This window comes from Oryx dammah, unplaced genomic scaffold, assembly GCF_014754425.2.
Source record: "Oryx dammah isolate SB20612 unplaced genomic scaffold, SCBI_Odam_1.1 HiC_scaffold_27, whole genome shotgun sequence".
Classification (NCBI taxonomy): Eukaryota; Metazoa; Chordata; class Mammalia; order Artiodactyla; family Bovidae; genus Oryx; species Oryx dammah.
Window position 1 is genome coordinate 46381425 of NW_024070211.1, and position 27355 is coordinate 46408779.

Below are 27355 nucleotides of genomic sequence, written 5' to 3' on the forward strand. Positions count from 1 at the left end.
AATTGGATAGATTAGGTAGGATAGAGGGTGGGAATACTTAGAATGGTTTGGTGGAAACGGTCTGTTGTTTCACATTTAGCTATTTGTTTCTGAAGCACCATAAATTATCCTACTTAAAGATTGCCCAGATGATTAAGTTACATAACAGATGGGGAAATGCTTTTCATAAAGTTTAAATTACTACATCTGGTAAGGCGTCTGCCCTCAATGAGGGAGACCCGGGTTCGATCCCTGGGTTGGGAAGATCTCCTGGAGAAGGAAACGGCAACCCACTCCAGTACTCTTGGAGAAGGAAACGGCAAGCCACTCCAGTACTCTTACCTGGAGAATCCCACGGACGGAGGAGCCTGGTAGGCTACACCCCATGGGGTCGCAAAGAGCTGGACACTTCACTTTCACTTTCACTAAAAGGTATTTGTGTGATTATTTTTATCATCTTATACTTAATGAGCTTGTATCTTATAATGTGCTCTTATAATTTGATTATAATTTACCTGAGTAAATTATATATAAGATATATATTTTATATCTTATAAATTTTTATAATTTATATATAAGATTTATATATAATCTTATAATTTACCTGAGTAGTCTAAGATGCAAGATGTAGAAAAATCACCTTTTAGAAAAATAAACAGTAATTCCATACCATCTCTGTGAATCGATCTGCACAGGCCATTCGAACCCATTCTGGAGTCGCTGGGCTCTTCACTGTGAAGTCCTCAGCTATGTCTCTTTCTTTGCGAGCTGCAGCCACAGCATCAGTGATGGCAAAGAACACAGATGACCCCAGGAACATCCCAGACTCCCCCAGGCCCTGCAAGGAAGCCCATTTGTTTTAGAGGCTTCTACACTAGACCATCAGCCACCGTAGGTAAGGGGTAGGTCTTTTTCACCACCGTATCCCCAACTCCTGGCACAGCATCTTACATAAAATAATTTTCAATAATTGTTTGTTGACTGACTGACTTACTGACTGAGTGAAGCTTGTGTGCTCTTAGAAATCCTAGTATCACTTGAAATTAAAAAATCCTGTGTGGGTTAAATAGTTGTTCTATAGGAAAGGTAGTATGTGTGTTTTTGAAAGCACATTGTGTAGTTGTAGGTTTGAATGCTTACCTTGGATGAATAGATGGTTAGTGGAGTTTGTGATGATGGCAATAAGGAGACATTAAACTCCTCTGGGACATCGCTGATGGTTGGAATTTTGTACTCATCTGGACCTCGAGAGTACAGGACACCTTCTGGGGAATATTTCAGCTCTTCAGTGGTATAAAGGCCCATTCCCTGAATAAATGCACCTTCAATCTGAAGAGGAAAATGTCAAGCTCTGTGATATTGTGTGCTTTTCAGAAGGCCTTTACCGACCCCAGAATGACTCTCAAAAAGAGGCATGCATCCAGGTGGGGCAGCACCTACCTGCCCAATATCGATGGCCGGATTTAGACTGCAGCAGGCATCCATGACGATGTCCGTTCTGATTTTCTGCCAAAATTAAAATTCAGTTCAGTTCAGTCACTCAGTCGTGTCCGAGTCTTTGTGACCCCATGAACCACAGCATGCCAGGCCTCCCTGTCCATCACCAACTCCCAGAGTCCACCCAAACCCATGTCCATTGAGTTGGTGATGCCATCCAACCATCTCATCCTCTGTCGTCCCCTTCTCTTCCTGCCCTCAATCTTTCCCAGCATTAGGGTCTTTTCCAATGAGTCAGCTCTCTGCATCAGGTAGCCAAAGTACTGGAGTTTCAGCTTCAACATCAGTCCTTCCAATGAACACCCAGGACTGATCTCCTGCAGGATGGACTGGTTGGATCTCCTTGCAGTCCAAGGGACTCTCAAGAGTCTTCTCCAACACCACAGCTCAAAAGCATCAATTCCTCGGCCTTCAGCTTTCTTCACAGTCCAACTCTCACATCCATACATGACTACTGGAAAAATCATAGCCTTGACTAGACAGACCTTTGTGGGCAAAGTAATGTCTCTGCTTTTGAATATGCTATCTAGGTTGGTCATAACTTTCCTTCCAAGGAGTAAGCGTCTTTTAATTTCATGGCTGCAATCACCATCTGCAGTGATTTTGGAGCCCCCCAAAATAAAGTCAGCCACTGTTTCCACTGTTTCCCCATCTATTTGCCATGAAGTGATGGAACCGGATGCCATGATCTTAGTTTTCTGAATGTTGAGCTTTAAGACAACTTTTTCACTCTCCTCTTTCACTTTCATCAAGAGGCTCTTTAGTTCTTCTTCACTTTCTGCCTTAAGGGTGCTGTCATCTGCATATCTGAAGTTATTGATATTTCTCCTGGCAATCTTGATTCCAGCTTGTGCTTCCTCCAGCCCAGTATTTCTCATGATGTACTCTGCATAGAAGTTAAATAAGCAGGGTGACAATATACAGCCTTGATGTACTCCTTTTCCTATTTGGAACCAGTCTGTTGTTCCCTGTCCAGTTCTAACTGTTGCTTCCTGACTTGCATATAGGTTTCTCAAGAGGCCCTGACCATAAAAACTCGAATTAAAAATACTATTTTAGGGTTTATTCAAATGGTCCAAATTTATTCCAGGACTCTTGCTAGTTGATTAGCACTACATGGAACCCCATCAACATCAGAGGTGGTAAGACATCTACTAAGCTCATCAAATTTAGTGCTAGGAGGACTGTTGATGATCCCAGAAGATCTTTTGCATTCATAATTTTGGTTTATCTTAAGTGACTTTAAAGTCCATGATATGTGGGTGCGTCTGGGTATCACTTAGTAAATAAATGAGCCCGATTGTTCAACTGATTCTGAAGCTGGATTTGTGATTATATTAAAATCATGAGCTCATGTAATCCTCATAATGGTTTACTGTAGATGGTGGTATTGCCATTTTACTGAGGAAATCATGTAGCCACAGTGGCATGTATGAATTTGGGGATTTGTAAGATCTTGGGTATAAGAGACCAATTTACTTCCTTCCCTGAGAAATATCACACTAATCTGGCCCTTGTGTTGTGTTATTGGGCATGTGAACGCAGGGTGTGGAGAAACCACAGAAAGCCCTGCGTGCTTGTGATCGATCTCAGGAATATCTCTGATACTACTGATCTCAGTACTACCTTTGGGATAATTGACTTCGGGGAGATATCACATCATTATATGCTTTTAAAACATTTACTCAAGATAGTTTACTAAATTACCTAGTCAGATAGATAACTTGATATCAATAACCTCAGATATGCAGATGACACCACCCTTATGGCAGCAAAAAGGAACTAAAGAGCCTCTTGATGAAAGTGAAAGAGGAGAGTGAAAAAAATGGCTTAAAACTCAACATTCAAAAAACTAAGATCATGGCATCCAGTCCTATCACTTGGCAAATAGATGGGAAAACAATGGAAACAGTGACAGACTTAATTTTTTTGGATTCCAAAATCACTGCAGATGGTGACTGCAGCCATGAAATGAAAAGACACTTGCTCCTTGAAAGAAAAGCTATGACCAAACTGGATAGCATATTTAAAAAGTAGAGACATTGCTTTTCTGACAAAGGTCCGACTAGTCAAGGCTATGGTTTTTCCATTAGTTATGTATGGATGTGAGAGTTGGACTATAAAGAAAGCTGAGGGCCATAGAATTGATGCTTTTGAACTGTGGTGTTACAGAAGACTCTTGAGAGTCCCTTGGACTGCAAAGAGATCCAACCAGTCTATCCTAAAGGAAATCAGTCCTGAATATTCATTGGAAGGAGTGATGCTGAAGCTGCAACTCCAATACTTTGGCCACCTGATGTGAAGAGCTGACTCCTTGGAAAAGACCCTGATGCTGGGAAAGAGTGAAGGCAGGAGGAGAAGGGGATGACTGAGGATGAGATGGTTGGATGGCATCACTGACTCAATGGACATGAGTTTGAGCAAGCTCTGGGAATTGGTGATGGACAGGGAAGCCTGGAGTGCTGCAGTCCATGGGGTTGCAAACAGTAGGACACGACTGAGCGACTAAACTGAACTGAGATAGATAACTTGACTTTCCTTTAGGAATAGATCCTTTTTTTGAAAGAAAAAAAAACACCCAAACCCCACAAAACTTTGGAATGTAATTTTGTCTGAAATAGAATAAAAAATTTAATGTATTTTAGGCTGTCGTGAGCAATTCTTTCTTGACTACCTCTTTTTGAGTGGAAATTTAGGATAAAGCTGAATCTCTCGACATTCCCATGTAATTGAAAGAATCTTGTTCTTCTTGTACAAGTATTACATAATGAAAGGGGGCTATTAATGTAAACACATTTTGTTGTTGTTGCTGTTGTTGTTCTAACTTGCCAAGAGGAAAGCTGTCAAATGACTTACTTTGTGAGCTCCTGTCAGGCAGTCAATTTCAACCTCAGAACAGGCGGCTCCATAGACATAGTAGGGGAAAGGGTCTCCCTCACCCTTCTCCCAGTCCATGAAGGCCTTGTAGCCCCTGATGGAAGAAATAAAGTCCTTTAGCTTGGTAGGGGGGTGCGAACAATATTGATTTGTTTTAAAAGTTACCAAAATTTTCATTAGCATTTTATTTGATTGATGTTGATTGTGACCACCTTTTAAGCTCAATTAAACTGCTACCTGTGTTTGCAGTCTAGCTTGTTACAGGAACCCTAACATTAGCCTCCGTTTTTAAAGAGGAAATGCTTTGTGCTCAAGTTAGGATGCCAAAAAAGGAGAAACCAGCAAACTATTTCACTCGCTCCAGACCTCACAGGGTGTCTGTATCTTGAGGAATTAAGATTTGAGTTTTAGATCTGCACATAAAACCTCAATTGATTTTTATTAGGGTTCCCAGAATCCGAGAAGTGACTGCTACTGCTGCTAGGTCGTTTCAGTCGTGTCTGACTCTTTGTGAGGGACCCCTAGATTGTACTAATTGAACTCATAAGGAACTGATGGTAATACAGGGCTGATGAAAAAGGGCGGGTAATTCAATGTGTTGTTAATGGAAGATTGACCCAGCTAGAGGGCTGATCTGCCCTTTTGTTGGGTAGATGAATTCAGGAATTTGGAACTCATTATGTACAGGGCATTGGGCTGGCTGTTACCTCCTTTCTTCATGAGATTTTCTGTGTGTATGTGTGTAGTTTGTTGGTTTGTTTCATTTTTAAAACTAATATTAATACTTCCTGCATTTGACAATCAGCTCTCCTCTTTGTGGGTGCTTCCCTGGTGGCTCAGCAATAAAGAATCTGCCTGCAATGCAGGAAACACAGGAGATGCTGGTTGGATTCCTGGGTTGGAAAGATCTCCTGGAGGAGGGCATGGCAACCCACTTCAGCATTCCTGCCTGGAGAATCCCATGGACTGTGAAACCTGGTGGGCTACCGTCCATAGGGTTGCAAACAGTTGGACATGACTGAAGCGACTGAGCATGCACGCATGCTCCTTTTTGTATTTTATTTAATTAACATGAATCTACTGAGGGCCTTCACTGCCAGGCACTGCACCAATGATGAGTGGTGATGACCATCCTAGCTGTCTCTTCATCTCTCTTGCTTTGTTACCAATAATAGAGCCCATTCAAAATTTCTTCTCCTCAGCTGATACACTAACAATTTCCTTCTGATTGAGTTCAGAAGTCAAATTAAGCATCTTATTCATCTCTCTTGCCCAGAAAGGAGCTTCAAAATAGAAAGGTTTTATGATAAAGGGAGGGAGATTTGTAAAACTGAGTTGCAACTTATTTCTAATGATATCTTCTTACTACTCATAGTAAAGAATAGTAAATAATGATTAGGTGTTACAATTCATATTTATTTATTTATTTTTACAAATTAGGGGTATTTTTATTATTTACTATTTCTTTGAACATAGCTCAAAGGCCTATGTGAAATCATGGAATTTGGGGCCTAGAAGGAACCTTAAGGACCACAAAATAAAAATTTATTTTACAAATGAGGAAACTGAGGCCCAGAGTGATTTGATGGCCTCATATTTTCTTAGCCAGGTCAAGATATTATTGTAATTTTTACCTGAAATATCCAGTAGCTGAAAGACTGATTCTTTGTTCAAAAGCAGCTTCTATCTGCAGAATGGGCATATTTAGTCAGAATAAGGTAAACATACCATCTGAGAGGGGAAAATGAAAACATTCTATATACCAAAGTTGACATCTGACAATCGTTACTGGTGCTTTGTTACCAATAATAGGGCCTATCCTAATATTTTTGCTCCTCAGCTGGTACACTAACAGTCTCCTTCTGGCTGAGTTCAGAAATCTAAATTAAGCAAATAAAATGGAATCTTGCTGCACATCATGATATAGGGGCTTAGTTCACAAGGTATTCACAGCTTCAGTTCTAAGTGTTGGAACTCTGGCCAATGTGTGTGCCAGTGTGAGATAATTGTTTTATGGAACAAGATATAGGACATTGTAAAGTTGGATGAAACAAGTCATTTCCCTTGAGGCACATTCACAGTTAGCCTATTTCGTTTTCTTCCTCCCTACTTAAAGCATCACCTTTTTACGGCTTAGGAAGGCTCAGTATTTTCCCCTTTCTTATTTGGGCAGAGAGGGTAAGTCTCTGGTAATTCTTCACGCACTTCTGATCCTCCTCTCAGCGATACTGTTTCCTGTGCTCTGACTCCACTAAGACCCAGGATATTTCACAAAGCCGCCGTCCCAGCCTGGTAATCCCCCGCTTTCCCACAGCCGCCTGCTCCGAGGACTGAGTCTACGCGGTGCGACTACCACAGCCCTCAGCACTGGTGCGGACTACTTTCTCATTTGTAGTTACAGACAGAGTGGAACACTTACCCATTCTTCCCAGGTACCTTCTGGATTTTTCTTAATGATGGGCTCCAGGCGTTTCAGAAGGGTCTGACAAGCATTCTTAAAGGAGTAAAGAAGGGAATGCTCATTAAGGAAGACTGTGGTGGTTAGGATTTGAAAGAACATTGAAAGAATTTGAAAATAATTTGAAAGAATATTGGTGGATAATTGACCAGTTCAGTGAATGCTTATGAGGTGCTTGACGCTGACACAGTGGGAACTCAGGGATGGTATCACACCACTCCTGACCTTGAGGAGAGTATCTGTTATATAGAGTGCTTTCTCTTCCTCATTCACTTCCTGTGAAAATATGGGCTCAGTTGAATTTCTACTTTCAGATCCCCTTTCTAAGAATATTCATGTTCTTAATTCCTTCTCCCTTTTTTCCTAACCCTCACCTTCTTTCATATTTTTTAGCCATTATGATCAGTGGAACAAAATTATTTTCATTAAAAGTTGTGCTTTTCAGTCTATATCAATGATATGCTAGTATCCCTCTGGGTCTGAAATATTGTTCAACTCTCTGTCTGTCCTTTTATCCCTCTGTCTGTTCATCCATCCACCATCAAACTACTCCAGTTAAGGTATTGGCTTTGAGTGTGAAGTGAGAAAATAAATTTGTTTTTGTAATAAGCTAGATCGACAAAGTTTCTGATTCTTGGTACAGAAAGCTAAAACCCCAGAAGACAGACTAACGCATGGTTTGGGCTGACACCCACCATACACACTGAGCAGTTCTTGCTTTGTGTTTGATTCTACCTAAAAGTGGATCTCGTGAATTTGAGGTTTCCCAACTTGTTCTGAGCAAAATGAGTCTATTTTTTGAGTCTTTGGAGATGTCTCCACAAGGATAAGAAGAATTTGAAAGTGGTCTCTCTTGGTAGCATAATTGCAGTGTCCTGGGAGTAAGGACATAGGTCTCCCCCTCAATGTCCCAGTGGAAAAAGTAGACAGTTTATAACAGAAACATGAAAAATAGATATTACTTCAAAAATACATGCAGTAAGATCTTTGAATTAAGAAATATGAAGTCATCATTCTATTCTGAATTAGTGAAGATTTATCTTTTTTATACATCATTTAGAAAAATAAGTACAAAGAAAAAGGAAGTACTCAGGTAGAATTCTTACTGATGTAGAAACTTTAATTGCAGCATGTCTACCTGGCTGGGCTTCTGCTTGCCTACCTGCCTGTAAGAACTTGCTTGTGTCAGTGGAAACTTGCACAGGTCTGCATTATACGGTACCCAGATTTCTTCTTTCTGTATCTCCCAGGGACAGAGACTGTTTGCCAACATCTACTCCTCCACAGAGCTGGGCCTATGGTTTCCCACCGCTCTAAGTTTCCCCAGCCTCCCTTGTTGTTGGACATTGCCTGAGGCTGTTCTGCTAATGCATGCTGAGGGGAAGTGATTTATATTCCTCCCAGGTCTTCCCCCATGCTCTTTCGGTTCTGTGGCTAACTTGAGTGATGACACTCTGGACAACCTTGAAAGCCACGTGTTGAAGATGGAGGAACTGCCATCAGTCTGGGTGCTCAAATGACTAAACATTCCTGCTGCAGTATTAGACGCACAAAAAAAGAATTTTTGTTGTGTTGGAGTCATTATATTCAGGGTCTACTTGTCACCTCACTTTAGGTCCAACTAACACACTGTCCGGACATTTTGGTGATCCCAAGCCTACATTCTGTGACACAGATGACTTCTCTGAAGCCAACCACTGTGCCTTTATCCAGTTATGAAAACCAGAGATGTGGAGAAAGCACCCAGGGAAAGACAGACAGGAGGAAGCACCTGCACGGCTCTGCCATTGGTATCTGCTCCGAGGGATGCTGCTGTAGCGATTGTATTAGGTACCGTGGCTGTACTTGTTTCACAGATGTGCAAGTAAGACATGGGTATTTTTAATTCACGGCTGGCCACCTATGAGAAAAAGAAATAATTTCAAATCTGGTAAGAACTTCTTTGAAGACTTGAGTCATTCTTTTTCTTAATTAAAAATTTATTTTTATTACATCCACAATATCCTCTAAAGCCTGAAATAATGCATCTTATAACAATTAAAACCACTTTTTAGTAAGACCCTCATGCTAATTTTTGAAACTTTTTCTTGGTAATATTCCACAGAAGTTCTTCAATTCAAATTTATTGTACTTAGGATGTTAAGGATTTCCTATTGTCTAAATTTTGCATGTGTAGAGAATAGGCCAAGTTGAGATTATTCAGATTAACTTGGTGACAGTGGCAGGAAGAGAGAGAGAAATTAAATTGACTGATTCAGAGTTTGGTCTTAAGTCTGAATTAGTGAAGATTTATCTTCACTATCAGATGAACTTGGAAGGACTGTGAGGGCCTGTCTTGCCCTAGTTCCCACTTTAACTTTGCTTTTAAAAAATATTTATTTTTTAGTTGTGGCACCTCACACCTTTAGTTGCAGCATGCAAACTCTTAGTTGCGGCATGTGGGATCTAGTTCTCTGACCAGAGATCGAATCCAGACCCTCTGCATTGAAAACACGGAGTCTTAGCCACTGGACCACTGGGGAAGTGCCCCCAGTTTAACTTTAGCTTCCTCCTTCTTTTCTTCTGGGGCTCTCCAGGTGGTGCAAGGGTGAAGAATTCATCTGCTAATACAGGAGATGCAAAAGACTCCGGTTCAATTCTTTGGTTGGGAAGATCCTCTGGAGGAGGAAATGGCAACCCACTCCAGTATTCTTGCCTGGGAAATCCCATGGACAGAGGAGCCTGGTGGGCTACAGTCCATGGGGTCACAAAGAGTCAGACACGACTGAGCTCATATGTCATGTCACTCTTTTCTTCTATTTGTTTCCACTTGATTATACTCCTCTGGTGTGTGCTGTTCACTTTTTCTTTTCTGTTATTTTCATTCCAGTTTCTCTAGTGAACACATATGGCAATGAAGATGTTTAACCAAGAAGAAATGAGAAAGAAAGAGAGGTAAGGAAGAAAAAAACATTATTTTGGCTGATATTATTTTTTAGTTTTTGCAAAAACACTTTTTCTAGATGTCTGCAGGTATGAGCCTGTTCATACTTGCTAATCTTCAAACTAATGTTATTCAGTGACTGAATTTTTCTAGAAAGATGCAAAATGAGAAAAAAGAGGACAATTTGATTAATTCTTGGTGATGAAAATCCAGGAGGAATTTATTGGTTCACACACCTGGGAGGGATGGAGGAGTTAGTGTCGTGTATATCTGTGTCTAGGGGCTTTGTGATCTCATTCAGGTCCTCTCACAGTCTCACAGTCTTTCTAGGATAATGGCCGTGTTATTTCCAACTGGAGACGAGTTTCATCTTTGGCACAGAATTGCCCCTGACAACTCCTGGCCTATAGCACACTGGCTAAGCAACCAAAGGGAAAAATAGTTCCTTTCTCCTGGCATCTACACAGCACCCCAGGAAAGGATGCTGATTAGATTTGCTTGGCCATGTCTTTTTCCCAGACAGGTCTCTGCAGCCAGCAGGGTTCAGGAACCATGCCTGGCCAGACCAGGGGCCTGTGTCCATATCTGTGGCAGGTGTTGAGGCAAGGAGGGGGATGAGGTTCAAAGGTACCAGAATTGAGATGTCCTTCAAAACTACATAGAGTGTGGGAGAGGTATTCCAAAGGAGCTGAGGGACTGAATGGTCAAAGGTTTCAGATGTGCACTATAGCAATCTAGTAAATTATACATAAATCCCTATTAGCTCAGCTGGTAAAGAATCCCCCTGCAATGCAGGAGACCCTGGTTCAATCCCTAGATTAGAAAGATCCCCTGGAGAAAAGATAGGCTACTCACTCTAGTATTCTTGGGCTTCCCTGGTGACTCAGACAGTAAAGAATCTGCCTGCAGTGCGGGACCCCTGGGTTCTGAGTTCGATCCCTGGATAGGGAAGATCCTCTGGAGAAGGGAATAGCTACCCACTCCAGTATTCTTGCCTAGAAAATTCCCATGGACAGAGGAGCCTGGCATGCCATGGTCCACGGGATCATGAAGAGTCTGAGACATGACTGACTGACTTTCAGTTTCACAGTTAAATTTATTCAATTTAAAGGATTATTCTTTCTTTCTTTTGGGACTATGTCTTCCTACTTTGTATATACGTATGTGTGTTAAAATATCTTTTAAAAATTATAGGATGATGACAGTTAATGAACTATTTGTCCCTGATGGTCAAAACAATATATTAGCCACCCAATATTATTATTCAGAATTTAAAAATTATACATAGTGGTCTCAAAATAGAAAAGTTGAGAAACCCCCCACTCTGGATAAACCAGCATGTGTACCCACAACAGTGCTCTGTCAATTCAGTTCAGTTGCTCAGTCGTGTCCAACTCTTTGCGATCCCATGGACTGCAGCACGCCAGGCCTCCCTGTCCATCACAAACTCCTGGAGCTTGCTCAAACTCATGTCCATCAAGTCAGTGATGCCATCCAACTAACTCATCCTCAATCATCCCCTTCTCCTCCTGTCATCAGTCTTTCCCAGCATCAGGGTCTTTTCCAATGAGTCAGTTCTTCGCATCAGGTGGCCAAAGTATTGAGTGCTCTGCAGGCCCACCAATGGTGTTTTCACTAAGAACCACCTCCGTCCATAAACCCTGGCCAAGCTCCAGGAATGTTTGCACATGTGTGGATTTCTACCACCTCTGCCATTCTAGCTGATATGTAAGAAGTTTTTCAACTTAATAGTCAAGATCTTAGGGTGCATATATAGGGGGTTGTCATTAACTCTAAAATTAGTGCCAAACGTCAGTCATGTCAACAGTGTATAGAGATGAATTTTATTTCCCTCACCTGTAGCATTTTGGTGTGAATACCTTGTCCCAGTTCGTTGCCTCCATGTGTGACCAATACAGACCCGTCAGTGTAAATATGAACCAGCGCAGCTGCCTAGAGAAACAACACAGAAGGCACAACTTAGTGCAAGTCAGCGTTTAGGGAGGTTCAGTGTCAGAACTGAGGTGGTGAAACGCCAAGCTCACAGAGTGGCGAGGGTCAGAGAGAGAGCTTTCCTGGTAGGACACTGAAGTGCTAAAGTCGCCCATAAAGAACATTCCTACTGAGCCTGGTTTCACTGGGAGCCCCTTTGGGTACCTTGGGAGTTGTGAGTATTGGTTCCAACTATTTGAAAGCCTCTTCTCCGCTTCGATTCTCTGGCTGACCACTCAGCCAGCTTTTGAAACATTGCAGGTTGCACAGGTTACATGCCAACCTGTGCTCAGCTCGGTGTGAAGAGATGAATAAGACGTGGTTCTTCCTCAAGTAGCTCACAGTGTAGTGGGAGGACAGGCTGGAGAGTGAGTCATTATTGTGAGCAATGTTCTGTGAGAGAATGGACATGGCAGAGGGGCCTGGGAGAGCAGATCCAGCTGCTTCTGTGGAGCCTGGGAACGTGCTGTGCTCATCCTCAGTCACTCAGTTGCGACCCTCTGGACTGTAGCCCGCCGGGCTCCTCTGTCCATGGGGTTCTCCAGGCAAGAATACTGGAGTGAGTTGCTATGTCCTCTTCCAGGGCCTCTTCCCCACCCAAGGATCTAACCTGCATCTTCTGTGGCTTTTGCATTGACAGGCAGATTTTTTTACCACTGAGCCCGGGAAGGGTGCCCCTAAATGACTACTGAATGGAATCAGAGGGAAGAGGGGTTCACCACTGGGTAAGGTGGGCAAAAGCTCCCCACTGTCTGTCAGGGAAAACTGGCTCCTGACTACAGTATGAGGACCTTTGGGATTTGGTCTCTAGAACTTTCCCAGATTCAGCTCTGTCTTTTCCCTCCTTGTTTCCAAGCCGGACAACTGCTCCTTGCCGACCTGTGCTCTTGCCGACGTGGTTCTCTCTTCCTGGCCTCTTCCCTGGCCTTCAGATCTCTGGTCTGTTCTGTGAAAATGTCCCCGAACCCTTCTTATTCCCCCTGGGAAGGATCAGTCACCCCTCCTTGGCACTTCCTTTTATGGGGCTGCACTGGGTTGAATAGTGTCCCCGCCTATACCCCAAATTCATGTCCACCTGGAACCTCAGAATGTAACCTTGTTTGGAAACAGAGTCTATACAGGTGTAATTAGCCAAGATGAGGTCATACTGGATTAGAAAGTAAAAAAATGTGAAAGCGTTAGTCACTCAGTTGTGTCCAACTCTTTGCAACTGCATGGACTGTAGCCCGCCAGGCCCCTCTGTCCATGGAATTCTCCAGGCAAGAATACTGGAGTGGGTAGCCAGTCCCTTCTCCAGGGGGTTTTCCCCACCCAGGGATTGAAATTGAGGCGCCCACATTGCAGGCAGATTCTTTACTGTGTGAGTACAGACACCCATGCTGGATGAGGGCGGACCCTACATTCATTGACTAGTGTCCCCGTAAGAAGGTCGCGTGAAGATGGAGGCAGAGACCGGAGTTCTGCAACCACAAGCCAAGAAACTCCAGGAACCCCCAGAAGCTGGAGGAGGCAAGAAAGGAGTCTTCCCGCCCTCCCGGGAGCCTTCAGAAGGCATTGCTGACACCTGGAGTTTGAAGTTCCAGCCACTAGAACTGAGAGAACAAATGTGTCATTTTAAGCCACCAAGCTCATGGTGCTTTGTTACAGTAGCCATGGGAAATGAACACTAGCATGACAGGCTCTTCTCTGAGTGTCTCTCAGAGGAGGGGGCCCTGGTCAGGCTCATCTCCAAGTGAATCACAGAGACACTAAATACGTATTTGTTAAATTGGACGAATGGAAATGTGGCATTTTTCTTTCCAGGAGGAGGAGGAATTGGGACTTTAATCTGTTCATGTCTGGAGATGCCCAGAGGCCCAGGGTGGCTTGGAGCATCTCCAGAGCATCAAGGCTTGTGGGTGCTAAGAATAGTACTTATTCACTGTTGGGCCCATTGACTCTCTGAGGATAGTGCTTCTCATACCTAATTGAGAGAGTGAGTGTTCCAGCTTTGTGAGTCATCAGCTGACCTGGAATAACACACTTCAACTCCCAAGCAGATGATTCTTGGGTGCCTCAATTTAGAACTCTGTGGGGAAGCTGGAGGCCTTTCAAATGGAGACAGTCAGTGAAAGCTGGTTTTTTTTGGAGCAAGATGAGAAATTTGCTCCCATGGATGATGGTAGAGAGTAGGATATGGGGGCCATACAAGTGAGGGGAGATGTGGTATAATAAAAAATAAATATGAAGCACAAGTATATATTATACAATATGGGGAATATAGCCAATATTTTATAGTAACTATAAATGGAGTGTAACCTTTCATATTGTGAATCATTATACTGTATACCTGTTAGGTATTGTGCAGCAACTATACTTCAATAAAAAAATAATAATCCCCCTCTCCCCAAAACTGTAGTCTTTGGCCCTGGTTCTTGGTACAGAACTCTTAAAACCCTTGGAATTTATTGTCTTCTGTACGCTCATGGGATGGTTCATGGAGGAGATCTAAATAATTTCAAAATGGGTGCTCATTACTACAAAAATCAACCACATACAGTCAGAGGGTGCCGTCTCTCAGCCTTGTCTCCCAGTCTCCAGGGAGGGGAGAGCAACTGGAGATTGAGTTCAGCCACCAATGGTCAACAATGTAATCAACCATACCTATGTAATGAATCCATTACCCTTCCTTGTCAAATGTCAGGGTTCTGGGAGCTTCTGGATTGGTGAACACATCCACAAGCTGGAGGGGTCATGCCTGGACAGAGAAAATATGTTCGCTTGGCCCTTGATCTCTGGGGTCTGTGCTAACTCTGGGTAGTTAGTGCCAGAAATGAATTGCTGGACACTCAGTTGGTATCGGGGAATTGATGGAGAAAAGACAACACTTGGTGTCAGAGAGAAAAACCATACTGGCAGCTATTGAGGATCATTTATGCTCTATTGACTGATTCAGTCCAGACTTGTAGATGTAACAGTTAGCTTCCTCTTGCCTCTTTGGACCTTGTGGGCTCCTGTACCCCTTTTAAAAAGGTATTATTATTTATTTTTTGGCTGCTGGGCATATGGTATCTTAGTTCCCCCACTGGGGATCAAACCTGAACCCCCTGCATTGGAGGCACAGAGTCTTAGCCACCAGATCACAGGAATCACCGAACCACAGGAAGTTCCTACTCCTGTTTCCTATTTGAACAGTGAGGGTTCAGCGGGGCCAGGGCCCCATCTCGGCAGTTCTGCTGCTGTGGCGCTCATGCTTGCGGATGCTGTTTTCTGCCATTGAGGTGTTTTTCTACTGCACTGTGTTGAACGTGCTTGCAGGTGGGGGACTGCTCACTTCTCCCAGGTGCTGGGGGAGGGGCTCAGTGACCCAGGGGAATGTGACACTCTCCCCAGGTCAGAGCCAAGTGTGTCCAACAGGAGGGTTACCACCCACACATACAAGCTTTACCTGATGACAGCTTGTTGCAGCAAAGCCAACTGAAAATTTCATGGGAATCACTGCAATGCCTCTTTTCTTCCAGTAATTCTTCTTATTGAACTCTTCCACTTGCATTCTTCTGTTGTGAAAGGAAGATGTGTCCAGGCATTCGTTCCAACATCTTATCAGGCTCTCAGGGTTGAACGCTTGTTTGTAGATGGTTTTATCAACTGTTCGGTACATGTTTTTCTCCCTAATCTGAAGTGAGTGAGAAATGGAATCCACTAGTTATGATAAGACAGAAAGTGATTGTGAAATAGAGATTTGAAAAGCCTCCCCACTAAATCATACACTTCAGTGAGGGGAGGAGACAGGGTTTTTGTTTCTTTTTCTTTGAGCTCAGCCTTTGTTTTTATAGAAATAATGAAGCGTGATTTCTTTTCTTCAAGGCACCAGAGTTTCTGCCTCCTTAAAGTGGAGAGTAGAGGTAGTGACCGATCCGTGAAGGGCAGTGGGGTGAAGGAGCTGGAGGAGGAAGAGTATCCTTTTTTTTTTCCTGCACAGTTCAAAGGGTGGAGCAGAGTTAGTAGAGAGTAAGTTAAAGCAAGGATTTATTGTCATAACGAAGACTTGTTTTGCTAGAGAGGGAGAGCAGTGCACCTATTGACAAATAGCAGATCTTCTCCAAGCCTTCCAATTGCCTTTGGAATGTGTGGTCAAATCTTTAAAAAATGTACTTAAATATGGGTGTGTCATGTTCTAGTAACTTGCAACATCTGACAAAGAAGCAGGGGAGCCCACTGAGATATGCTCAGGGTTTTTCATCATCCCCAATCACTCTAATGATAAAGGAGTTATGATTAGTAGCAGTTACACTGGAATACCACCGGTTTATAGAAACAAATATTTTCATGAATGCTAACTCATTTAATTCTTGTGGGAACTCTGTGAGGTCGTATTGTCCTCATTTTGTAGATAAAGAAATGGAGCCACAATGAAGCTGCCTCTCATTGTTCAAGTGTTCCACTGGCCGAGATGACCTTTCATTCTCTGTGCTATTATTCTGCAAGGCCACGCCAGTGTCATCTTCTCCAGGAAGTTCTGCTCCATACCCCTCCACCAAGCCAGGGTGGCGTTTGTCTCCTTTGTATCCACAGAACACTTTATGTGGCTTCTCTTGGGATAACCATCATCTTCCTTGTTCAATATTTAGGCATTCCCCTGTGCATAAGAAGTACCCCCAACAATTACAGTTCACAGACCTGGAGGTCATCCCTGTTGAATTTAAAGACAAAGAGGTTCAAAGACATGGAGAGCCTTGCTGCAGCAGAGGGTCTCTATTGGGGGAAGCAGGAGATAGAAGTAGAAAAAGTAGGCTGGGATTTGCTTGGAATGAGTGAGGAGTTGGAAAAGTATTATCAACAATTATCTCACTTGTCAGTGGCTGCTTCTCTTTGGTCTGGCATATTGTACGTATTATGAACACTGCAGGATCTTGCACAAAATAATATTTTTGGAGGGCATTCTTTTGGCAGTATCTCTCAAAAGTTTTAAAGTATACCAGCAATTCCACTTCTCTAAGTTTATTGTACAGATATACACAACAAGGCAAAGATATAACCTTGGTACATTTGTACCAATACCAATTAAATAGCAAAAACTGGTTAACAAACTGAATATGTATCAATAGTGCAGTGTCTAAATAAATTTAGATACATAATAGTACTCTTCAGTCATGAAAACGAATGAAGTAGTTCATTCTACTGGCATGGGAAGATGGCCAGGCGCACTGTCAAGTAGAAAAGGTAAGGGGCAGAATTATGTTTATTATGGTCTCATTTTGAAAATAAGCATATAGTGTGCCTATCCATCATATGTTAATGTTTATGTATGTAGACATACAGATGGGTGGGTAAACAGAGAAAGAGCTAGAGCAATAAACATGGAACTGTTAACAATGGCTGCTGCTAAGTCGCTTCAGTCGTGTCTGACTCTTCGCGACCCCATGGACTGCAGCCCACCAGGCTCCTCCGTCCATGGGATTTTCCAGGCAAGAGTACTGGAGTGGGGTGCCATCCTCAACCAATAGGGATGGGGATAAAAAAGAAAGATGTTTACTTTTCACTTTAATAACTTCAGTATGGTTTGAATTTTAAAAAGAGTAATTCCTTTAGTGCAAATTAAACCAAGAAAGGAAGAAAATAAATTGTTGCCAAAAGAAGAAGGCCAATATGTGGAGGTGAACTCTTTTAGATAGCCCTTAATTTATCTTGAGTTCTGAGCCAGGTCTAATTTGTGTGGCTCTTCCAGGGTTGTTTCCTTGGGTAGCTAGTTTCCTACCTCATCTGATTCTTCAGTAGCCTTGGTTATGACTTCGATTTCTACCTTACCTTTTCTGGCGGAAGGCCACATTTGGCTGCCACAGCTGTGATGCACGATTCTGTTACCAGGGTTCCTTGGGGGAAGCCAAATCCTCGAAAGGCCGTGTTGGATGGTAAATTTGTCAGGCATGCACGGCCCCGGAACCTGAGGTTGCGGATTTTATATGCATTTTCCAGCTTCAGGATAAGAAATTCTGTTACCTAAAGTAAAAGGAGATATTTACATATACCGGACAACATTTTTTTCTTTTCTCTAAAAGTCAATTACAGTATTGAACTGCTTGTGGAACGAGGTAAGTATTTGAAGAAACTGCTCCACAAAGACTCACATAGAAATTCTACATTCTGTTCACAAACCAGGACGGTACTGGTTTCTGATATACGTACCAGCTCTGAGTCATCCAACGTGCACCCTCCGTTAATGAAGCACTCGATGTCTAGAGCTTTGATTCGCCCGTTGTTCATGAATCCCACCTAAAAAAAAAAAAAATGAATCCCACCTGTCACCAAATGATATGATTTTACAATATGTTTGGAATTTAATGCTAAGTTTGCTCCTCCATGGGCAGGACTGAAGACAGACCACTCCCATTTGCTCTGTGGTGGACTACGTCTGGATAGTCTCTTGTTTTTCAGTGCTTGGCAGACAAAGACCTCCTCTGACCTGAATTTTGCTGAGCCCTTTTCTTTCAACGTGTCATTTTCTGGTTTCACAGTCAGTATGGAATTCTAAAATCCTTGCTTGTCTCCCAGCATTTAATTGCTACCCCCTTCTTCCTTGTTCTTGGAAGATTCTCTTCACTTTTTACAGATTTTCCTTCTAATTTAGCCTTTGGTTTTCCACCTTGTGGAAAAGTCTCTGGGATTCCAGAGTGTGTTGGAAGGAATAGAAGTGCCTCTTGTTATGAGAAAGCCTTGGAGATTGAGGAATGGACACAGGAGTGACTGCCCTCATCTTACTGAGCTAGTGAAGCACTTTGTCACTCTGGAAAGATGGCATGAATGTGAGCTGCTGCTACTAGCAGGATTCACTGAGTGCACCTTGTATTTTTCTGAAGTTGCCACTCCCTTCCTCCCACCTAGACCATTTTGTTTGCACAGCCCAGAATGAAAAGAAAAATTACCACTCCCTAGTGTAGTTCCACCAAGAAAGAATTGGCCCTGGTTCCTTTGTCTTTTTGAAAACAGGGATAAATACATTGATGGAACCATTTACCTATATGGGGCCACTTACATATTCATACTACAAGGGAAATTTTGGATAACAAATCAGAGATGTTAGGAAATGGAGCAAAATGTACAAGTTCAGAATTTATGGCAATTTTGACAAATGCTAGGCTGAAGTTTTCATGAAGAAACGATGGCTAAGCAAAACAGTACCATAAGTGAGGGAGCAGAGGGATTCTTAAACTGTTCAGTATAAACTTTTCAAGGATTTTGGAAGGGCCTATGCACATAATCATCTATTGTGCTAGTCTATGAATAGCTGAATAACCAAGCAAAACTTTGAGGATACATACACATACACATTATAATACTGGAAGTAAAATTGTATTTAAAAATAAAACTTTTTTCAAAAAGTCCATTTGTTGTTTAAAATTATATTTTATATTACTGTAATTACCAAAATATTTATAGTCTAGAACCCTCTTAATAAGTACTAAACAGTCTCATAACTATGGTATAATTGAAGCCTGATTTATAATCCAGCCCAAACCAAAGAACTCAACAGCTACCATAACACCAACTCCCACAATCCCAGAGGGTGCCTTCACATTTCTCTTGGGCCTAGAGGATAATAAGAGTTGTGAGTATTCATTTATTTTTTATTTGAAGGTGAAAAAATGGTTTAATGGCCAGCTATGGTCTTTTCCTCTCTAATTATAAAAATTACTAACATCAGTGGAAGAAATAAAATTGTGCTGTGCTATGGAAAGCTGTGGTTTAGTTACAGGGAATAGAATAATCTAAAGCAACAGAATCAGACAGAAAAATCTAGCTATGCGTATGCTACGTATGCTAAGTTGCTTCAGTTGTGTCTGACTCTTTGTGAAACTACGACTACAGCCTGCCAGACTCCTCTGTTCACAGGATTCTCCAGGCAAGAGTACTGGAATGGTTTGCCACGCTCTCTTCCAGGGGATCTTCCTGACCCAGGAGTTGAACCCGTGTCTCCCGTGTCTCCTGCAGTGACAGGTGGGTTCTTTACCACTAGCGCCATCTGGGAAGCCCATGTGTATGCCGTAAGCAATTCCCAAATAAAGCATGTTTGATATGGGAACAGTTACATTAGATTTGTCCTAACAACTCAGCCGCAAATTTGAAGTATTGTTGTCAACCAGAACCCAGCAATTATTTATTATAGTGTTTATGCTATAGTTGCACAAAAATACAAAGGATGTAATTTGAGACAATTTTAAATTATTTCACTAGTTAGTGGATTCTTTTTCCTATTTGAAAAGAGCTTTTTGTGACACTCATAACCATTTGGTGGGAACACTTGTAAAATATGATTTTGCAGTTAAATCATTTCCAAACATCTGTATTGTGAAATGATATTTTTATCATCAAGAAGCTTTGGTATAACAAATGTCTGAAGTTTTATTTTTTATTTTTTGTCTTTGAGGAATCACTAACATAAACCCTGTTCTTTAAATAGTGTTTTTATCATTATTGGAAACTGTATTTTTTATCATTTAGCTTCTTCATAATTTTATAATAGATTTACTAAAAGTTCCTCACAAAATGTTATGAGTATTCAAATACACATTTTATTATTGTAGATGTTAAGATGATTGTTTTTAGAATTTGGAAAAATAAAAATAATAGGAAAGGCTAAAACCATTCAAATAAAATGAGGTACTTTAGTATTTTCCTCTTTAATACTTACTTTATATTTTGCAAATAATGGGTGTCTTCCCCCAGTTATTAACATATCATCTTCACGATCAAGAACAAGACGAATGGGGTGACCAGTTCTAAAGAAAACAAATTTTAGATTCTTCTTCCATCCCACCCATCCATTCATCCATCTACTCATCTACCATCCACCTACATATTTATCCATTCTCTCATTTAACTATCTACCCGCCCATCTATCCATCCACCATCCACCCTCCCACTCATATGTACAAGCATTCATTTAAACATCCACCCATCACTTATATATTCACTGAATGCATCCGGTGTGCTAGGCACTGATATTAATTGATGTATGATCAAATCACTATTACCTCTATGTTCTAGAACTCAGTGTTTGGCGATCTGGCCAAAAAAGATTAATGTCACATGTCAGTTAACTTGTGTTCTTATGCTTCCGATGTGACCCTCACCCAGATCCATTCCTTTTGCATATCCCTGCCACTATTTACAAAGGAGAGAGGGTGAACAGGTAGATCAAACTTAACAACACAACTGGAAAAACAAGAAGCACACAGCCTAGCGTCTGTGTTAGAATCTTCATTTTCAGTCATAAATCCTACTGTGTTGGCTAATTTGGGCTCTTGGGTAGCTAGGAGGTTCAGGCTTTCTGTTTACCTCGGCAGAGGTTCCCAGATTTTGAAGTGCAGAAGAATCGTCTGGAGTGCTGGTGGAATGCAGATTCCTGAGCCTTAGCACTAGGATTCTGGTGGGAGGATCTCTAGAATCTACATCTTTCTCAGTGATTCTGATGCAGGGGTCTTCAGGTACATGTTGAAAACCCACGATTCTACCAGAATTTCCTTTTTTCTTTAATGGTGAGGACCACTTGGAGCATCAGTGAAATGTAGTTTCCAGTTCATCCCCTGGTCATCCTGATTCACTGGGTCTGGGGTGGGGAGGCAGGACTTTCTATGAACTTGGGAGAGTCTTATTATCAATAGGTTGGGAACACTGCTCTAGGAACTACTTAATGCACAGCAGGTATTGTAACTTAAGGCACTGGTTCTTATACTTGGATGCACAGTGGAATTACTGGGGAATTTTTAAAATAGACTGATGCCAGGGTCAATGAGGGGCAGCCTAGGTATTGGGATTTAAATGCTCCCTAGATTTCTAACATACAGTCATGTTTGAGAAGCCTTAAATGCACAAAGCCTGGTGGGAACATGATGAATTAATTATTCCTTGCTGAGTCCTTGGTGGGTGTGAATAGAGTTTCATTATGAAAAAACTGGGGGTGCGGTTCAGATTCTGCCTTCTCCCCACCTGTCATTGCAAAATGAGGCACATGTCTGAGTGCTTTGGGATCTCTGAATTACATGGCAACTGTCAAGGGAAGCAGGACATTTGAAATTTGCAGGACAGTTGGGGGTTTGACATAGTAACAAAACAAGACAAAACAGCCATAAAAACTAACAAGGAATAGAAAAGTCAGCACGAGAACAGCATGAAGAGTGCAGGAGCAAGACTTCTGGTTGGGGTTAGACCAGGAGCTCTGTTTGAGGATGTCTTGTGTCCACTGAACATCCATTGAAAAGCCAGCCCTTCCCAGGAGCAGGGAGACTTTTCTTTCTTACCCCACTTTGTCTTCAGCTGGTGGTAGAAAGGAAAAGTGGAGGAGCAGCCTCTCCCTTGGCACTCCACTTGGGCAGGTGACTTGCCCCATCCCTAAATGGGTCACCTTCCATGAAGCTCGAGGATGGGGCAGTGTCAGCTCTGGAGGTGTTCAACTAATAATACCACTTTTCCTTTATAGAGCAAATTAGCCTATTCAAACTTCTAAGTGCATTTGACTTTTCCAATAACTTTAGGAGGGTGGATAAAAGAGACAAGAGGCTGAGGTGCCCAAGGACACTCAGATGGTGATGCCAGCAGCCCAAGTGACCCTCAGGCTGCTGATATGCCCTCAGCTCTGTGCATTTTACGCCCTCCCGTGTCTGTAGGTGCACTTACTTGAGAGCACCCACAGCTGCAATAGCCCCGAAGACAGCCGGTCTTCCTATCTTCCCGCCAAAACCTCCACCCACTCGCTTTACGTGACAGGTGATCCTGTTGATGGGGATGTTTAAAGTAGAGGACACTGTTTTCTGTAAAAGGTGGGTAATGGGAAAGTTTTACAAGGGTGAAGTGGTAAAGAAGGTTTTTACTTCCTAAAACACAACATAATAGCAAAATTCATCCACTCCTACTGTTAGTAAAAACAAAGAAATAAACAGCTGAGACAGTCTGAATCTTTCAGAGTTCTACTGAGTTCATTAATGTTGCTAATCTCCATAAAACAAACTTTTCAGCAGAAGAGTGGTCTTTTCCAAAAGGGAAACTGTCAGAGTCCTGGATTCCTGTCAAAACCTGGATCCTAGCCAAATGCTTATACCTAAAGTCCCAGTAAAGTGAAAACCAGCAAACTCCTGACAATCTATTAAAGAGGAAGAAATGTTTGCAGCTAAAACCTGAAGCACTTTATGACTGGGGAAATGATAATGTGTTATGAAGTGCTGTGTTTACTCCAAAGGTTGCCTGTAGTGATTATTTTAGGGGAAAATCAAGTGCAGAAATAATTGTGTCATCCAATCATGGTCACATTTAAGCATGAAGCCAATGAATGTTCACTTTAAATTGAAAATGGTTGTGGCTGTTCTTTCATTTACTTGACAAGACCGGAAAACATAAAAAATGGTTCCGGGGTCTGAGTTGCTCTGCTGATGTATAATACTTAGATTCTAAGATTCTGCAGGTAAAATGGCAGCCGTTGTAAGGCTGAAGGCCATGAGGGAATTGGGAAGTTGGGAAGGAGGTGGGGGAGATACTGGACCTCACCTGCACGTGGGCTGGATCCTGTGCTGACACATAAATGTCCAGTTCTTTGTCCTCTGTCTTTGGAATAACAAGCACTCTCTGTGTTTCCATGTAAAAATGCTCCTGTCCTCCAACATGGACCTCTCCTGTTAAGGGCAAGTACAGGAAAGTGCCTGAAGGTGTGTGCTGGTTGGGGAATTCAAAAGCAAGTGAGACATGGACTGGCTGGCTGGATTTGTCCTGACTGAGAAACTGATGGCTCAGGTGTTCTGTCCTGTGACTACTGAGGTCATCTGTTTCAGAGACTGCGGTTCTGGGTAAGAAGTTGAAAATCTCTGCTTTTGTTCTTCATTCTGTCCTTGACTAATCAAAGTCTTAGGAATTCTCTATTTATTCTATTGCTCCCTACCCGCCCCCCTCCCCAACCCCAAGCAACACATGCGCAATTTGAAAGGAAGCAACAGAGGAGAACTTTGGCAAAATGCCATGACTTTAGGGGGTGGTCTTTCTGAAAGGAAATCACTTGCTCTCCTGTCTGTTTCAGAAGAGAATTGCACAAATATTCTAGGAAACACTCCTGAATCACTCACCTTCAACAATTTGATCGACTTTTTCAAATGCCTCCTCAATGTTTCCTTGTTCAAGTTTTTTTTCAGGGCACAGGAATGAGTTGTGTTTTATGGCATCCTGAGTGACAGGAAGAAAAAAAAGCTAATTCTTTTTGTTGTTTTCTTCCACTGGCAAATTTTTCTTACTCAAAAGCCGGCAAACTCTGATAATCGCCATCTGCTAGGACATGTGAAGGGAGTCAGGCCAGCAAGGGAGTGTGTCCTTGAGTAGCAGACTCCCCGCAGAGCCGAGATGCCATAGGAAATGCCTTCTCAGTTGCAGAGAAAACCAGCAAGGGTTAGAGAGACATTACGATTTGAGATCTGGGGATACTATGATGGCCCAGGATGATAACTACTCATTTCTCCATTTCAATGTGGATCTCCAGGGCACAGGTGATAGATCCAAATGCAGTAAGAGTGAGGTTCAGGGCCCTCCCCTTTTCCCCACTTCATGAATAAAAATACTTGTGTTAGACTTCATGTTGAAGGGGAGGACTCATGTCCTAATGCACTTCTGGGGCAAGAAGACCCAACAGAGATATGGTAGGCAGTTTGTTCATTTCTTTGTGTATTTGGCATATCTCATAAGGGCTTCCTAGCCCTTTATGCTAGGTTTTTTTTTTTTTTTTGGCAACAATATTATGAACTGACTGACACATGAATACTGGAAGCCATCCTGTCTTGCTGTTCTATGGATTGATCTATGACAGTTGATTCTTGCTTAACCTTTCTTTCTTTTTTAAAAAAAATTTAATTTACTTTATTCAACATAAGCACAAATATGTCTATTTGTCAAGAGTATAGTGTTGAAGATCGACCCCCGACTAAAGAAACAAATTGCAAAGCAACTTCTCCCCCCTCCAGAAAACAGTTTTCCTCAAATCACTCACTAATTTAATAGCAGAATTTTCCAAATGTTAAGAAATCTAGGATTATTACCCTGTAATGATAATGCCTAATAATCTTTAGATACAGGTGTTTTCCATATTTCACAAGGGCACCTGGCTCTTATGTTCTTACTCCCTAATGGTCTCAAGTCCATGGCCTTTTTTGTTCATGACAATGTGAGTAGTGAATGCAGCTAATATTTATTGAGTGCATGTTTTGTGTCAAACACTGTACAATAGACAGTGTATTTACATGTATTCTCACATGAATTCTATTATTCTCTCCACTTTCCAGATGAAGAAGCTGGGCTTAAGGAGGTTAAAATAACTTTCCCAAAGTCATGCTTCAAATAAGTGATGGAGGCAGTTTTCAAGCCTGGCTCAGTTTTCAGAACCATCTTGCCTAATAATAAATGCTTGATTTCTCAAAGCAGTGGAAAATGAAGAATATAGCTGAAGTTTTCATTTTTTTGCTATACCAAGATCTCAGTATGTCAATCTAGTATGTGTGGAAGTATGTTTATCATCATCTGTAAATATGTCCTAAGTTAGTATAATCTTATTAGAATATATGCTATATTTATATATAATATATGCTATAACTAGGTGCTAGCCACTGTTTTACGTGCTTTCTGCATATTAACTCATTTAGTCTTACAACCTGATGAGGCAGATTTTATTACCTGTTTGTTCTCTTCATTTTACAAAGGAGGAAACTATGGCACAGATATGTTAAGAAACTTGTCCAAGGTCACATAGCTAAGAAGTGGTGCAGCCAAGATTCAAACCTGGCAGTTTGGTTCTAGAATTCTGTAGAAATTTCTGTCCAGTGCTTTTAGACAGAACTCTATATTGCTTCTTATATATATAGTCGTGTGAATGAATGAGTGGATGAATGAGTACTGGTATATATGACTGTTCTTTTACCTACTTTTCTTCACAGAAGAACTCTTTTTACTGATGGTGGAGAGTGCTATTCTGAGGGAGTCCTATTCTGAGGGAACCCTAGATCTCTAAGCATTCTGAGTCCCAGGATATTTCATGAGGATATCCTTTGGGTGCCATTTCCCACCTTGAGGAAATGGGATTGGAATTGATATTTCAAAAACCCTTGTTAGGATCCTAGTACAACTCTAGAAAGGGGTGTGAGCCAAGAACAATGGCCTGAACTTCTTGCAAACTTGACAAAATGGGAATTTGGAATAGAGTTAATTTAATTTAGAAAAAACTAGAAACATGACCTTTTTAACACTCTGAATATTGAGCAAGTTGTACCTTTTAGGGACATTTTTTAAAATGTTCAAATGGTTCACTAGGGCCTTTGAAAAAATTTTATTTCTTTCACAAGCAAAAATTAAGTACTCTTTTTTTTGTCAACTTAATTGATATGAACTTATCTTTCATTGAATTAGAGCACGCAAACGCCATAAATCTACACCTGATTTTTCTAATCTAAATTCATTAGTTTTGCTGGAAGTTGCATTTGTATTCCATCATCTAGACCCAGAAGTGAGAACGGAAATTTCTATAGAATTCCATCATGAAAGTCCCACTGCTTTTGGGCTCCATTTTGAAAAGATTATTGCTCCCAATATCCATTCCCACCATTTTCCTCAAGTAATAGAGCCCCCAGTTTCTAGTGAATACCTGGCCACCTGGAATAAAGTGTGTGTTCCCCAGACCCCCTTTTGAGGTGTGCTGGTGTAGTGCCTGATTAGGTTCTAACCAAGGAGGTGTAGAAAGATTATGTGCAGCTTCTGAAAAGTGTCTTTAAGGAGAGGGGATATTCTCTTCATCATTGCCTCATTCTCTCTGCTGACTGAAGTGTGGATTCAAAGGTCAGTGTTCAGTAACTGTTGTGGACCGAAGTGTGATCTAGAGAATGGAAACCACGCAGGACAGAGCGACTATTAATAGATATAAGGAGCCCAGACCCTGACACTTAGAGCCACATGCAAGTTTGAAACTGACCATTTCTAGACTTTTTTGAATGTGTAGGAGAAAGAAACTTCTATTTTTTTCCTGTTTCTTGGAACCAAAGCTAATTTTAATTCATGCAAGTAATACCTTCCAGAAAAAGTTGATTTTTCCAGAGTAAACCAGTGATGAAAAAGAAGTAGAGCCCTGAATAAGTCTCGCATTAAAAAGTTTACAAGGGACTTTTGATTCTACAACCTTATAGGAGAGCCCAGGCACTCTGCTTACCTCGATGGTGAAGATTATGGGCTCCAGCTCTTCATAAGTTATCTTTATCTTTTCAATAGCACGTTTTGCCTGTACATCTGTTTCTGCAACCACAGCACAGATGATCTGGCCCACACAGAGGACCTGCAAAAAGTATAGGCATGAAGCAGGGGGAAAATTCTGGGTAAAAGTACTATCAGTGCAAACTTACCAATGGCTAGTGCCTTAGTTACTATTATTGACCAACAATAACCAGACTGGAGTCACATCATATGCTTGGCTAAAAAAAAAATTCTTTAAATTTTTAATTTAAAAGTTACTTTAAATCATACATATGGTTTCATTAGCCATTTTACTCAATTGAATGTAAGCCCCAGAGTGGATGTGAATTTGGCTGGGTCCAGAATCTGCTATGTCCTCTGTCGAGGGTGATTTATTCATGTGTGATGCC

The 27355-nt window shown here is 41.6% G+C and overlaps 1 protein-coding gene across 4 annotated transcripts in view; it reads right to left on the reverse strand.

The window, feature by feature from the left end:
- LOC120854638 (aldehyde oxidase 2) overlaps positions 1-27355 on the reverse strand; it is an 80433-nt gene that overhangs the window by 13025 nt on the left and 40053 nt on the right. For 3 of the 4 annotated variants that reach the window (XM_040228839.1, XM_040228837.1, XM_040228838.1), the window contains exons 19-34: positions 26926-27048; positions 23813-23909; positions 23244-23368; positions 22380-22513; positions 20395-20482; positions 17892-17978; positions 17514-17705; positions 15154-15381; positions 11592-11687; positions 8583-8711; positions 6773-6847; positions 5988-6040; positions 4333-4447; positions 1420-1485; positions 1120-1308; positions 650-817 (exon numbers count right to left, since the gene is read on the reverse strand). In XM_040228839.1, coding sequence (XP_040084773.1) covers positions 650-817; positions 1120-1308; positions 1420-1485; positions 4333-4447; positions 5988-6040; positions 6773-6847; positions 8583-8711; positions 11592-11687; positions 15154-15381; positions 17514-17705; positions 17892-17978; positions 20395-20482; positions 22380-22513; positions 23244-23368; positions 23813-23909; positions 26926-27048 — 1965 coding nt within the window. Of the gene's footprint in view, positions 1-649; positions 818-1119; positions 1309-1419; positions 1486-4328; positions 4448-5987; positions 6041-6772; positions 6848-8582; positions 8712-11591; positions 11688-15153; positions 15382-17513; positions 17706-17891; positions 17979-20394; positions 20483-22379; positions 22514-23243; positions 23369-23812; positions 23910-26925; positions 27049-27355 lie in introns of those variants that run through there. The other variant, XM_040228840.1, reaches the window with a different exon arrangement.